This window comes from Gavia stellata, chromosome 17, assembly GCF_030936135.1.
Source record: "Gavia stellata isolate bGavSte3 chromosome 17, bGavSte3.hap2, whole genome shotgun sequence".
NCBI classification, from domain to species: domain Eukaryota; kingdom Metazoa; phylum Chordata; class Aves; order Gaviiformes; family Gaviidae; genus Gavia; species Gavia stellata.
This window is the reverse complement of record NC_082610.1, coordinates 8,326,873-8,342,634: the sequence shown is the minus strand read 5'-3', so window position 1 is coordinate 8,342,634 and position 15,762 is coordinate 8,326,873. Positions and strand designations below refer to the sequence as shown.

General features: G+C 40.1%; 1 protein-coding gene across 1 annotated transcript; it reads right to left on the bottom strand.

Moving 5' to 3' along the window:
* Positions 1–292: 292 nt before the first annotated feature.
* On the bottom strand, positions 293–4,582 carry ARL14EP (ADP ribosylation factor like GTPase 14 effector protein). Its single transcript, XM_009814064.2, has 3 exons — positions 4,095–4,582; positions 2,940–3,070; positions 293–1,454 (listed from the first exon to the last, which is right to left on the bottom strand). The coding sequence occupies exons 1-3, from the start codon at positions 4,515–4,517 to the stop codon at positions 1,226–1,228; spliced, it is 783 nt and encodes a 260-aa protein (XP_009812366.1). The 5' UTR covers positions 4,518–4,582; the 3' UTR covers positions 293–1,225.
* Positions 4,583–15,762: the final 11,180 nt, after the last annotated feature.

The window sequence follows — 15,762 nt, the reverse complement described above, 5'->3', positions numbered from 1 at the left end:
GCCAGCACAATTCAAAGCATAAGTTTGGATTTTAGTGATGCAACCTTCAGACACTTACCAGAAAAGAAAATACTATAAACAAATAGCAAGATTATACTTTACCAAATAAGTCTTCAGAAATCAATAGTTAACAGTATTCTTGAATAAATGTGACCCAATAAACATGCAGATCTTCCAAGTCTATCACAGAATTAGGAAATTTATTCAAAACACAACAAAAATACCAAGGAATAACACTAATGTTACTAAGATTTCAATTATAAAGTATCTTTTCCATAAATCTTCTTATTGTAAAATTTTAATGTTCTGAGGATAGATATTGCATCAACCAAACATAATTTCAATTCAACTGGGGTTTTCTGGTAGCAGTCTGGGTATCCTTAGTTTGGGAACAGACACTCAAATTCATTTCAGCTGCATGCAAACCTTTACCTTAAAAACAAGTAAACAAAGGGGAGACAGCTGTTGAAGTACCAGTCCAATTACAGACCAATAACAAATATGGCAAAATTATTTCAATTGTGTTATACAGAAATCAAGAAAACAGTTCCATAATTAATACTTTAACATATTTTTCAATGCCTTGACAGTTTAATAACACTTTAACAGTGGGGCTTGAATTCATCAGGATAACTTTATCTCAAATCCAGTAACTTGGACAGGATCTGAACTCCTAAATGCCTTTGAATCCATTTAAGTGAATAGCTTTGAATTTATCAGATGTAGCTGGGATAATCTATAGATGATACAGCATTCACTATTAATACTGGAGAGAGCTTTATTAACACTGCATGTAAATTCACTGAGAACTTTTAGAGTGTTTCACACAAAACAGATTCAAAACCATGAGATCCTGAACCATAGAAGGAAAAATGAGGGATACTTGGAGATGGTACACTAAACAAAACAGTATATGAAATGATGGTGAGTGGCTCAGGACGTGTCACATGAAAATTTAGCACCTTATACTTAAATACAGTGAAAGACTGTTCAATGAGAACTTAACTTGGATGACTAACAAGACCAAGTACAAAGTAGAATGCAGTGTGAGAAGACAGTAGTATGATTATTTCCATAATCATACTAAATGAAAGTGAAAGTGAGCACATTAATCATAAGGATCGTGACAAATTCCAATGGTTTTAATTAAACCACTAAATGATGAATGTGCTGTGTTTAATCAAAACATGGAATATATACTTGGGATAAACAATGCACATATACGCTAACCAACATGCTTATTTCTAATTATTTCTCCTCCTTCTATCTCAATTTGCTCATATAGCCACTTGCGGTCACAGCGACATTCAGCTCCGCACTTGTTGGAGCCACACTTGGGGCAAGCATAGAAACATCCCAGGCAATCTTCATCAAGACAATCGCAGAGGTCCATCCCACTGTAAAGGAGTAGTCCCTGGCTATCGTAGACTTTACTCTTGGCTGGTATAACTTGCCTGTATAATGAAAAACAACAGTTATTTCCATGTTAAAAAATCCACCTGTTTTGATGCCAAGCTGCTAATAGTTGTGGACAGAAGTTTGCTTTCTTCAGGTGTTCATTTTAACACTGTTAATTTAAAAGATGCATGTATGTTACTGTATTTGACAACACTTCTCAGTCCTAACTGTATCTCCACTCCAAGGCTTTTGAAATACTTTAAAGAATGGGAAGTTTTTATTTCTTCAATAGCACACTTACTCAACCACTTATGAATATTCTTAGGTATATGATGTAAACTTCAGATTACCTTTCAGATGATGTGAACTGCTCCCTTAATTTACTTTTCTTTTGTAACGTGTAGCTGTAATTCAAAGGAGGTCACGTAGAATCATTTAGGGTGCACCCATCCTAATTTAAAGGTATTTTTTATGCTTTTATCATTACCCATCTCTGTAACAGTTCTGTTAAGCCGCAGAATCACAGAAAAACTCTGCAAGGGACCTCTGGAAGTCACCTTGTCCGATCCTCTGTTCAAAGCCAGGTCAACTCAAATTAGGTTGCTCAGGGCTGCATCTAGTTGAGTTCTGAATAGCTCTAATGTCAGAGATGCCACAAGACTTTTGATCCAGTGTTTTACTACATACATAGAAAAAGTTTTCCTAACATCTCATAAAAATTTCTCTGGTTGCAACTTGTGCCCAAACTGAGTAGAAGAAACAAATGGCGGGGAAGAGGATGTGTGGTTTGTGAACAGCACATCTAGTGTCTGTTTCTGTCTTGTAAAGTTAAACTTAGGTGGGGAGCAAGGGAAAGATATTAATGCGATCTTTCTTGCATGTTCTAATAAATATTGTATGACTAGTTAAAGCTGGGACTTCCATTACTCTCCTATTAGGACACGACTGAATTGGTCCAAACTTCTTTTAGTGGAAAATGACAGACAAAATTCAGCTGCATATCCCTTTCCTCTGCAGAAAGCATGTTTTTAAAATCAGTCGCGTTAGAAGGTAGTAATTTGTTATGCAGTATTGTCCAACTTGGATGCTACCTTCCTTTTTTAAAAGGAGGTAAGGTCCTAACTTGCACATTTTTGTTTACAAAGTGTAACTACTGAGTTTACTGAAAGATGACAGTACCAATATTTTAAGTGTAGTCTACTTGATCTTACTGTATTCAAATTTAGCCTATTATCAGAATTTTAGTTTATGCATAAATTAATAGCTTCATCTATGATCTGTGCAGTATTGTCATGCCTTACTAAATACTTGTTTGTATTCTAATTGCCTGAAATATGGACTGTGTGCTAACGCTTTATCTTCCATTTTGTTTATCTCAGTAATGAGAGTGAGCTTTAACATTCTCAAAACCAAAAAAGCAATCCATAAACACACAAACATCCATACAGAAAATGTTATAGTGTTACACGGACACTGGCCATCAAGACTATTTTATTTTGAAGTGAAAGTTAAAGATAATGTAAATACAAGAAACAGCTCACCTGTCTGAATTAAATGATGCATTTTTTGTTTGCAGCCTTCTTTTTTCCCTTTTACTGGTCTCAGGAGTGAATTCAGTCTGTCGTCCTGGATTAGCAAACTGTAGAGACTTTAAAGCCTTAGCTGTACGCCCCTGAACAAAGACAGAAAATCTCACTTAATTGCAAATACAAACCTAAATTCATAAGAAAATGTCCAGCCAAGCCAGGATATTGTAATAACTTAGGTAAATTGTTGACCTCAACTCTAAGCACTGGATTTCCCATGAGAAACAACTGAAGTCTTAAAATTTTTACACTGCAGAACTGGAGCAGTCTCAAACCCAACAATACAAGCTTTACAGTAGCAGTTTTAATCAATGCTTTCAAATTTCACTCCCTATTAGTCCCCTAATCATACTGAGATGTAATTGAAAAATACAGTTAGGCAAGCGCCCCTTGGCTGAAAGGAACAACAGGTCCTAGAAGGCAATTCTGCTTTGCTACAAGGCATATAGAGATGAGCTCTTGCTGATTTGGTTGCCCACACTTCTACTGATTACCTGCATGTATCTTGAACAATGCATCCAACAATGTATAAGCTGTATTCCAAACTCAGCACTTAAAGCATTATCCTCCCACACAAGTTCACTATAGCCCCTGAACAAATGCCATGGCCTTCACAGCTCAGACACCACAACAAGAATTTACTTAATTCACCTTGATGCACTTTCACTTGGTAATGAACTGCTAGAGAAAGTGGATTTTTTTTTTTTAAAAACTGAAGAGACTAAACCAGAAGTTTACCTCAACATCCTTAGAAGCAACCTTTGCAGTGCTCAATTTTAAGCGCATGAGCTTGTTTTTTGTAAGGCTTGAGTAACAGCTTAAAATACCAGCAGCAGTCTGGTATTTACATAAACTTACAAGTTGTAAGTCACCCTAGTACACACAATCATTTGAATTTAAAAGGCCATAATATTTAATTAGGGAAGAGGGTTTTTTAAGGTCTTCCAAATAAAGGTTTAAATACAGTAAACTCCCACACATCTAAAAGACTGCACCCTTTCATGTTGCTATTAAAAAAACCTCAATTTCTTTATGTAGGACTTTCATGAAGCCCAATTCCAATAGCTTGCAGAACTTAGGGGGGGTGGGAAAACTGATCCATATACATACGTCCGAATCAAGTTTTCTTCTTTGGCGATCTTCAGATTCAACATCCACACTTCCATTTATTATCTGCATACATTTGGGACAAAGCTTCCAACCAGGTACAAACTGTCTTCCAAACTTGGCACTTAGAAAAGTTGCGTCATCTAAGTCAATTGCACGTAAGTTTTTCTTTGATAGTTTTCTGTGCATATTAAAGGGATCACAACATGATTTTTGTAAGTCTTCAAATCTTTCAATGTAAATTTTTGCATGGTGGAAGCAGATTGTATTGTTCTCTGAAAGGGTTATTCCAGTCCTAAGCTGAAGTAACAGTAGGTCAGATGAAGATATATCTTGCTTAGTCTTGAAGCCAGTGTGACGGGTATAATAGGTCTTATGGCACTCATTGGTAGCTTGAAGCTGAACTCCAACTGAACAAGGATCCATATCACTTTATCAGAACAACTTACTTCACTTATTTTGCCTAAAATGAGTTCTTTGAAGTCTTTAGTAGTTTCTATGAAGATCACCCTAGAGAAAGCATTAAAATCAATCAGATTTGTGCTGCAAACCTTTAGCTGTAAGCTTGACAGACTAGGTTTAAGTAATTTAAAAAACATGTAAAGAAATTGTAGCCTTCTGGTCTAGATAAGACTAAAAATATACTGAATTTAATTCTGGAATTAAACCATGCATCTTATGTTCCTTTCAGAGGCATTTTTTCCCAGCTACAGTAAGTATCAATTAAAAATGTTTAGCAGTATTACTTTCTCAAAAGCAATCTGGGAGCAAGGTATGAGGTGGATGAATTGTTCAGACAGGCAAGATGGCCCACAGGAAGAGACTGCTGATGGCTAAGCAATTCACCCATCCTGTTTCCAAGTAGCTTCTAGGAAAAAAAGCTGCTGAAGGTAGGTTGCACAGGCTGTCTGATATCAGTTAGCAATTCAAATCCAACAGCACTTTCCTGTGTGTTCTTCCCATGTATATCAGGTGCAAGTCAACACACAGAGAATCAACCTGAGACTTTTCAAGAAACAGCCTGTAGTCTACACAAAGATAGGTGGCTCTAGATGTGTGCAGTTGTTGTCACATGGCCTTTGCATGCAGCTCTCTCCGAGTCCCATATCTGTTTGATGTAAATATTGGGCAGTTATTTAAACACAAATACAATTACCAAATGCAAAGCTAGCTACTGCAGAGTGGTTTCGTATGCTATGCCCATGCCAAAGTTTGTTGCAAATCCAATGCTGGTCCTAAAACATCGGAGCCTGAGCCCATCTTGCGCTATTTTCTACTGCAACATAAAGTACAAGTTTCTACCAAAATAAAGGAATTAATTTGCTTCCAAAACCTCCGAGAACCTTAATTACAATGAATACAACCTAACTGGGATCTTAATGTTCACCTACACACTACTCTGCAAAGACAAAATCAGACAAGTTAAAAAACATAGTGTACTGGTTTTGGCTGGGGTAGAGTTAAATTTCTTCATAGCAGCTTGTATGGGTCTATGTTTTGGATTTGTACTGAAAATAGCATTGATAAGATGCTGATGTTTTAGCTAATGCTGAACAGTGCTTACACAGTGTCGAGTCCTTTTCTGCTCCTCAGACTACCCTGTCAGTGAGTAGGTTGGAGGTGCACAAAAAGTTGAGAGGGGACACAGCTAAGCCAGCTGACCCCAGCTGACCAAAGGGATATTCCATACCATATGATGTTGTGCTCAACAATAAAACTGGGGGGGAGGCTGGTGGTGGGGGCCACTGCTCGGGGACTGGCTGGGCATCGGTTGGTTGGTGGTGAGCAATTGTTTTCATTTGCATCACTTGTTTTCCTTGGGTTTTATTTTCTTCTCTCTTTGTGTTTTTTTTTCTTTGCCTTACTTAAAAAAAAAAAACTTTTTAATTATTAAACTGTTTTTCTCTCAACCCACGAGTTTCTTTCTCACTTTTACCCTTCCAATTCTCCCTCCCATCCCACTGGGGAGGGCGGGAGTGAGCAAGTGGCTGTGTGGTGCTTAGTTGCCGGCTGGGGTTAAACCATGACACACAGTTCCTTGTGCTAACCACTGAACAGGGTAATATGGCTTTTTAAGCAATAAAAGTATCATCCAGTTGTAAAATGGAAAAAGACAGTCTGGGACGCTACTTTCAATAAAATAAAAGCAAACAGCATCACACACAACCTAATGACATGAAGTGTGCAAGTTAATCCAATATACAGAAATATGAACACAGCAGTGCAAAAGTTTAACAGAGAACAATGAGAAGTTAATAGGCTTTTTAAAATTACTCTGAAAAACCACTGCCTGGAGCATTTTTGCAGCAGAAATCCTCTTGATTGTAATACCTTAGTTTTTCTGAAACAGATGTGTATATCTGAAGCAATTACACAACATTTCCATATATTAAACTGTATGCACGGTAATTTAAAGGTCTTGCATAGGACATGCTATTGTCTAGGGATTTAACTGTTCCAAATATAAATTATATGCTGGGCTAGACTCAGGCCAGTAAACTTGTTTTAAAGTATAATTTTATATCTCATTCAAGACAGAACTGAGTATAACTGAACAGTTATTTTTACACAAGTTTTCTCATCCTATCGTTAAGAATGCTCCAGCTTTCACACTTCAGTTAAAGCAAGAATAATAGAGGCACAAAGAGTCCTGAATGTAGAGGTACAATGTTATAAACACCTGAGTTTGCAAAAAAGGGTGTGTATTTAATTCTGAAAATAAAGCAAGCTTGGTTCTGTTTTTTTGCAAGTTATCTGAAAACAGAAAGACTTAAATATTCTAATGCTTAACACTGATTTCTCAGGTCAAAACCTAATCCTGTATTTTAAGGCCTAGAAGTAGCCCAGTACTAAATTGCAAGGCTATCTGAACTCTTCTTCACTGAAATTTCTGTAGTCTAAGTTAACTAAGATCTCTCCTGAAGTTTTGACCCTGCACAGCTCTTCAGATCTGCACTGAAGAGCACAAATAAGGAGTAAAGTGTAGATGTCAGTGACAGTGCTGTTAAGTCTTATTACATAAAAGTTCTAGTGCCTTTGCCTGTTTATGTACTTTTACTGTAGTACTGACTTTGAATGATATTTTTTTTCTCTCTTTTAAAGACCATATGTAAAACTTTACCATCTTAGTAAACCAGCTATACTCAGAACTAATTTTTTTTCATTAGCTGCACAAAATTTGTCTTTCAAACCAAGGTAACTGGAACTGCATATGATCGAAGCTCACTGCAGCTGACTTACTTAACATTTTAACAACAATTTAACTAATACCATCCGCTTGATTTGTAAGAATTCTTGGTAGAAGCTTCAGAGGCATTTCTTCCTTCCTCCCTTTGGGAGGAGTACACACAGCTTTTTGCCTTTGAATTCTCTTTGGTGGAAATAAGAGCCAGCTTCAAACACCAAGTTCTTAAATGAAGGCTTGTATTCACACCTGTGAAATCATCAATTACTGTTTACTGCACCAAATACAATAAACTAAAGCAGAAGGCAGCGATGAGGATCCGCACAGTGAAGCACTTGTGCGCAATAAGCCTGCTGCGCTAGCAGAGATTCAGCGAGGGTTTTCTAGCTTCTTGCTGCAGGCAGAAACAAAGGATTGAGGAAACTACGGTTTAGACTGGCAGCACTGGGTTATAAGAAGTCGAAGGGAAAGAACAGTCTTGAAATTGCAGATGTGACCCCGCATTATGCTGGATGTTCAGCAGCTGCACAGCACTGCACGGCAGACCCTCATCCAAAGGGTGACAGCCCCTAGGCAGGGCTGCGTGTTGAGAACCGTGCGTTAGTCCAGAGGAAAGCGCGGCTGCTCGCTTGCTTTTGCGGAGGCACTGACCCTCGGAGAGGCCAGCCTGCCAGTCCAGCTGGGCGGGGAGCAGGGCGGGAGGTGAGCAGCGGGCCCGCCCGCCACCGAGGGTGGCTGAGCGCCCCCGGAAAGGGCTTCCTGCAGCCCGGGCGCGGGCCCAGGCCCCGCCAGCGGCTCCTCCCAGGCACGGCCCAGCCGCTCCGCGGGGCCTGGCACGGTGCCGCTGCGGCCTGCCTCCCCCCCACCCCCCCGGCCGCTCGGCGCAGCCCATCGGCTCGCACCCGAGACCCCTCAGGAGGCTGCCCCGGTACCTTGCCGTGGACTCTTTTCCGCCGTTGCGCTGGGACGCCGGCACCCGACTTCCGCGTTCCCCCAGTAACGGCGGCGCTGCCTGTAGCGGCCATTAACCGCCCCTCACCCCACCCGGCCGCCGGCTTACCACAGAGCAGCGGAGCGCCGAGCGGCACTTCCGGCTCGAGATGGGGAACGGCGACACCGGTCGCTACGGAGGAAGCGGTGGGGAGGGAGGGGGTGTGGGTGTTGCGTGGGCTCGTAACGTACCGCGCCGCCGCGTCGGGCTCGCGCTGCGCATGCGCTGCGCGCTCCCTGCGAAGGCGGGAGTGATGGCGGCCTGGCTAGGCTGAGGCAGCGCCGCGCCCGGCGCAGCGATTCCCCGTGCCCCAGGGGGACGGTTCGCGGTAGTCATGGGGTGGGTTAGGCACTGCCTGGCAAGGAGTGGGGGCTCATCTGCAGCGTCGTCGCCCCTGGGCGCCGCAGTTTGGCCGGGATCGCGGCTGGGAGATGAGGGAGGCGCAGCCGTCCCTCAACCGGTGCTGACGCTGTGGGTTGCTGAGGGAAAAGGGCCGGGGACAGCGATGTCAGGGGCCGTTCCGCTTGTCGCGAAGGTCCAGGAGCAGTGCCAGGCGAGTGAAACGTCGCTGCGAAAGCGGCACCTGCTGTAAGGGTCGGCCGCGGCCTGCCGCCTGTTAGAATTGGCGAAGGCACGGGGAACATGTCGGGCTTCAGGTCGGAGCTGAAGCTGTGCAAATCCCTCTCCTGCCCCGACGAAGGTCGGTGAAACAAAGGGCCGTTCCCGCTGGGAGCGCCGGCGTACCCGCCGCCCGGGAGCCCTCCCGCCGCTGCGGCCGCGGGGGGGCGGCGGAGGCCGCAGCAAGCCGCCCCCGCACGCCTTGCCAGCGCCACGGGTGCCGTTAGGTACTTAATGAGGAAGCCTGGCTAATTGAAACAGGGAAAGCTATCAGTGTTACCACGCTAGGGCACTCTCAGGGAGTCAATCATTATGGTTTTTTTCCCCAGGTTCCTCGCGACGCTCTTCCCCCCCTCCTCCCCCCGGCCCCAGAATCAATGCTAAGGAAGCTGTTACTTATTTTAAATAAAACAAAAATCTTGAAAATCTGTTCCTTTTTGGGGGAAAAAGCCCTCAGTTTCTTGGTCACAAGAATGTCTCTCAAAATTTACTTTATTTTTTTCCTTTTGTTTAAAATTCTATAATGTTTTCAGGACAATGGTTCTTTCCAGGGAGGAGGTATGAAATTTTGACTGTTACTCATTTGTTCTACGGCTGGATAGTGACACTACAGCCTACTTATTCTTGGAGTTTTTTGAGCAGTAATGATAATAAACAGAACACAGGTGTCTTAATAAGTACCTTAAATTTGTAATACTGATGCTGATTTTAAATTGTAATGATGTTAGTGATATTTAAAAGAAGGCCTTAAATTACTACTTAATGTCCAGACAAAGTTTTTGCTGGTTTATCTGTGTAGAATTTTAGAGCATGCAAGAAAAAAGTGCTGAATGAGAGTATCTTTCTTCTGTTTCTGTCAGGCTGCTCTCTTTATGGACTGGATTCAACCCAGAATTTTTTAGGGGATGTGACTGTTCTTTCCAAACCTCTTCAAAGGTGGGATAGCCTTTTGAAAACGTTACCCTTCTCATAAATGAGATGTGACATGCAGACTTGTTAGGCACTGGTCTGCTCTGCCTGTGTTGCTCGTGTCCTGTGCAATAACTGCATATTGCTGAGTTATGACACAATGATCCAGAAAAGACCTATGAGATCATCTGCTATATGTTTCTGCCCACTCAGAGCTATTGCCCATAGTACATCAGTATATCACAGCCCAATAACACAAACAAAAGGCCACCCAGTTAGTCACACTAGAGGCTTAAGTCTCCCTCCCCATTCATTTATAACTAAATAATTACTAACTGGCTTTCCAGCAGATTTTCAGTAAGAAAGCTGAATTATAGTCAGAGCAAATACAGAAAGGCATGGCATGTACGTAAAAAAATAATTTTAATGGGCCATAGAAACTAATACTAGTAACAGAATAATGAGTAATACCATATTCATTACTTGGGGCTTGACACAGCTGGTGGACAGTATGATAACAGATAACACCTCTTTCTAAAACATTTTCAGGACTGAGCTATGGTAGTGATTAGTGCAATAGAAGCCAGTCTTGATTCACCATAAATATTTGGGTGTAGGTCTAGGTGGTTAAAGTGATTCAAACTGCTTTTGGGGCTGGTTTCATTGGAAGTGTTCTTAAGCTGAAGCTGAGTCAGAATCTTGGATTTGGCAAATACTAGCCAAGCCTAAAAGAAACTAAATTTGTCTTAAAGGGCAAAACACCTGGCTTGAAATATGTAGCCAGCTTCAGCTAAAAAAGTTAAAAATACACAACTTTCTTGAGGCCTAGCAGTAGTTTTTTATGGCTGTGCTGTATTTTGCCATTAGAAAAAAAAATCTTAGCATAATGAAGTACTGAAGCCACCTGGGTGCAGAAGTTAGAAACAGCATGAAAGATCCAAAGCTGCAAAGTGGGGGGCTTTCTCTTGCAGTCTGTTATTCACAGTAGCCTTTGTCAGTACTGGTAAAGAGATCAGCAAAAGGATATTTTCAGGTAGAAATATGATTTTGAAGTTGTCTGTATTCCTTTAAAATGCATGACTGTAAATCAGGATGTCTTTTCATCTGACTTTTTGCAAGAATGTTGAAGAATTGGTGGAATAGTTGTCGGAAAGTAATTAAAAGCCTGTGGAGGTGAGAAATAATTTTACACTTGTTTCAGGAGATACCCAGAATTCTAAAGCACAGGAATATAAAGCTTTAATCATAATGTGACAGTAACAGCATGTAGGCTGTGCCATTTTCTATTTCTCCATCTGACCATTAAAGAAAGCCATTATAAATTCCATATATATTGCTTAAGTCATACATTGGCTCAATGATGACAGAGACTGCGAAGTCCTATCATTCAAGGAGGCGTCAATAAGACCCTCTGCTGACTTGTACTGCTTAGGATGAAATGTGTGGAATTAATGAAGGGGAATAATTCATGAGAGGAGATATTTGAGATACAGGTTGTGACAGCAATTTGTATTAAATAAATATAGGAAGAGCAGTGAGGTGTGTGTATTCAGTTTTTCAGTGTTAGTGTCAATCTGTGACACTGATTGTATAGGGCTAGATACAGATTTGGGGTTATCCGGCTGTTAACTTGTAACAAGTCTGCCATCCATGGATTTAGACTGGTTTTGGTTGATCCCATTAGCTTTTATCTATGTAAATGGAATTGTGCCTTAAGGAGGGAGAAGTTTGGGGTTTAGAGTAGAAGGATACTAGATATGGAAGATGAAAGGTAACAGGGTCATGAACTAGACTAGATGCAGTAAAAGTATTCTCATATATTTTCATAACATTGGGCTGGAATTTAAATTCGTTTCTCTGCCAATGCAGGGTGATTCCATATGCCATTTTCATACATAAGTGCATCTGACGACTGTCAAAGCTTGTACTGCAAAGGAGTATGTACGTCAAGGTAATTTTTAATGGATGTTGTATTGAAGAGCAGTAGAAGTCATACTTTTTGAATCCAGTTTTGGTCTGCTTGCTAAGATTCAGTGATTAGTGTGTGCCTCAGTTCACTCACATGTAAAATTGAATAAAGTAGTATTGACATACAGCATCACTTAAAAAGTGCTGTCTTTCTATCGCCCTGATTTTCCAGAATTTGAAGCAGTGACGGATTTGTTACTGACCTGCAAAACACTGGGATAGACTCAGAAGAAAGATGATATTAGCACTGTATTCAATACAGTACAGATCCCAGGTAGCTCAGCTCAATTTCAAAGATAATCAAGCAAAAATTTTTACAGGGAAGGACTACCTGATAAAGCACAAAAAGTAAGTATTTTGGTAATTTTTTCTCCAGGAGCAGTACCTGGGTTTTAAGTTTTTTGTAACTTTACCTACCATATGAACAGCATTGTTTTAAGAGCTTACAGCTTATCTGTAGAAAACTTCCAGAAATTCAGTTTATCTACTTAATATCCAGGTAGACTGGCCTAGAAACCAGCAAAATGCTGGTAAGGGTCAGACGTTTGATTTAATTTCTTCTTCAATCTAAGCAAGTTTGAGGATGCTGTTAAATTGTTTTTTATTAAAGTGAAACAGATTAAGATACTCCACTAGTACAGAATCTTTTGTATCACATGAAGGGTCTCTTTTAAACTTAAGTGTTAAATGAAAATAAAATTTGCATACTATTATATTTGGCATGTTTGATAAGAAAAAAAAAAGCATCTAATTTAGGTTGTATCTTTTTGTTACAACCAGAGATACTATTTCCTTTCTTCAAATTTTTTAGGCAAACATCTCTGTGTCCAGCTCCTAGCAAATGTGCTGGAACACTAAGTAGGCGTAGATGTTGTCTGCTTTGAGTTTTTCTCTGATTTTCTTCTGAAGTACTGTCATGTGCTCTTTCAGAAACATAAAGTCAGAGATAGAGTGATTGTAGCAGGGAAAGAGGAAGAAAAAAGCTGACAGTTTTGGTAGGGAGCATTTAGGCATAAATGGAAAAAAGAAAACCTTTACTATCAAGGAGTACCCCAGCAGATTCAGTGTGATGTGCAGAATTCTCTGTGAGGTGCAGTTCAGAACCTTTGAAGCTGCATAGGAAGTAGAAAGACTCGAGGCAGAAAGGGGGCTGTATCATTTGAAAGGGTTATTGTGAATTACTAGGCTCTTGATAAAGATTTGATGGGAGAAAGCAGGTGACAAATTTGGATTAAATCCTAAGATGTGTTTGGAAGCTGCCACTCTTCTTACACCTTGTATATTCCCTTAAGCTATGGGGTCCCCCAGATCAGGGGACTTCTTTCTTTTGTGACTGATCATTACAGTCTGGGAGTAAGTATTAGCCTGTTACATATTGCTTGTAGAACAAAAACACTAGTTTGTGGAAGGATGAAGGAAAAGGACCATAGAGAATGTATTATGTTGCCATTAAATTTATGTTGTCAAACTGAAGTTTTTTTTATTTTGTGTTGCCATTTGTTAAGTTGTCTTGTCTTTACCCTTTACAAGGACCTACAGTTTCATTTGTATGACACCTAAATAAATACATTTTATTACAAGTAAGGGTAAGTGTTGATTTCACACTTTTGCCCACACAAACTTTATGCAAGCATAAAGACATTCACTAAATCATAAACAGAGTTGTAAATAAGTAGCCCACATGAGTTTTTCCTTGCAAAAAATGTGATGCCAAGTGCTGCATTTTATCTGAGAGTCATGAACTAATGACTTGTCACCAACAGAACTGTTTCTTTCACACCAAATCTTAAAGTTGCTAAATGTCTGGATATTACCATAAAGCTAATGGTTTAAAAAAATATTTTAAAAAGTACCTTGGGATATTTTGTAACGTAATAATAACTTTATTTTGTAAGATACGGATATAAAAGCATGCATATACTGGCTTAAATCACTTTCTGGCCTGGTTCTGGTTTGTTTTTATTTTAATTTGACATTATTACAAAGATTATGGATTATTTTCAAAATTCACATTTAAATTTTGACCCACAGATGTTAAATATTTGGATTCATATTGCACTGCATTTTTTGAGTAATATATTTCTATTCTATTAGGCTGAAAAAAACCTAAAATCCCCTCAACACTTTGATTCTCGCTGTCACAATGAGAATCATCTGCTTTACTGGCATCTGACTTTGGGATGCCCCTTTGGGAATCTTTTGCCCTTTCCATGCTGGTTTTGTGATAGTCTTTATAAATTTATTGCCTGGAACATTCTGTCTGTCTGCTCAGTGAGATCTTTGGGTTTTTTTGTGTTGAGCAGCTTTTTGGCCGCTACTTCTAATCTGCTCCTCATGTTTGAGCAACTTCACAGATGATGTAGCATCACCCTGTTGCTATACTGTGTTCTTTGCTTCGGGGCTGAAGAGAACGTGCTTAGAAACATGGATGTCTGCTGTCCTTTGGAATTGGTGCAGCATTTCCCTGCCAGGTTTGTATCTCATTAGAAAGCCCCAGTAGATAGCATTTTATTCTAACATTTGTGTCTCAGATGGTGCTAATTTTCAGGAGGAGTTTTCTTTACCCATCTGTAAAGGTATTGAATTTATTTCTGATACAGAAAGCAGGGACATTATTTTTTGCTGTTATTAAAAGCAATCTCATTAGCCTCTTTTTCGTCTCTTAGAGAGCAACTAATATTTGCACAGACGTAAGACCAATTAATGCTTACTCACTAGTAACAGGTTAGGGTGTGCAAGGAATTTAGGATTTGACCTTTGCTAAGAAAAATGTCCTCTCCATGCTTGCTTTGATGGAAAATGAAGGTTGTTAATCTGACAGTAGGCACATCAAATACAAATGGGGAAACTACTGTTTTCGCATTGGTATATGCTCAAGCATTTGTCTATTTATCTGTTACTTCTTCCCAATGCAGTCTTGTGTCCAAGGAAGCAAATAGCGCAGATAATGAATATGTGCCCGTGAGTGGGCATTGTGTCTGTGTGTAAGTGTGGGTTTATGGGTCATGCATAATTCCAGGAAGCCTCGTATGATTGTTTCCTATTAAATAGTAGGGCTTGATTTGTGGTTATTCTGCATTTCTTTTATGCTGTCTGCCACAGAAAGCAAGCTCTAAGGCTGTCTTAATTGAACACTAAAGTTGAGGAGAAGAAATAGAGCAGCATTCACGTCTAGGGGTGTTGGTTGTATAGCTGCCACCAGCTATTGACAAGAACTGTATTTAAGTCCTAATTTTGGAAAACCTATCCAGCACAGATTGCTAGCAGTAATTATTAGCCACCTGCTGGAAACTTGTGTATGATATTGTCTGTAAAAGGAGAAATTTTCTGTGATATTTTTGTTGAAGGAGAAGTTTTACTCTGTTGCAATGGCTATACTGGCATAAAAGTGTTTCTGCTACTATGGGTAGCTGATACCTCCTGTATTTTAAAAGGATGTTTTCCAGGGCAAATCACACCTATCTTAACAAATACCAGTTTTTATCTTATTGAGGAGGTCCTAAACAACATCACTTAGAGAAGTTGAATGACTTGCTGAAATCCCAAAGCAGTTCAGTACCAAAGAATAGCACCTAGCAAGTCTCAGTGTAGACTTACGGCCCTGAGGGCACGTGTGCAGGGTTTTATTGGTGCAGTTGTATTGGTATAGTTCGTATGGGAAACATATTTTAGTATAGCCTGTTGCTTTAGTGAGGTCCTGCTGCAAGAGTACCTTTGCTTGCTAAACTTGCTGTTCCTAACACATCAACTTTACCACACTTCCTCAGTTAACGCTTACAGAACAGCAAGTCCTGAAATGCTTGTGACAAGGAATGTCAGAAACTGACACTCATGTTTGAATATCAAGTGTGTTGTGCAACTTCTTACCAAACATAAAGTCTTGGTGTTAAAATGGTCAGTGCAGCTGGGTGTATACATAAACCAAAAAGAAATGTATCTGTTAGCTTAGATTTTTTTCAGTCCTCTTCTGTTACTGGGGTTGGGCTCTACAGAAAATTCTG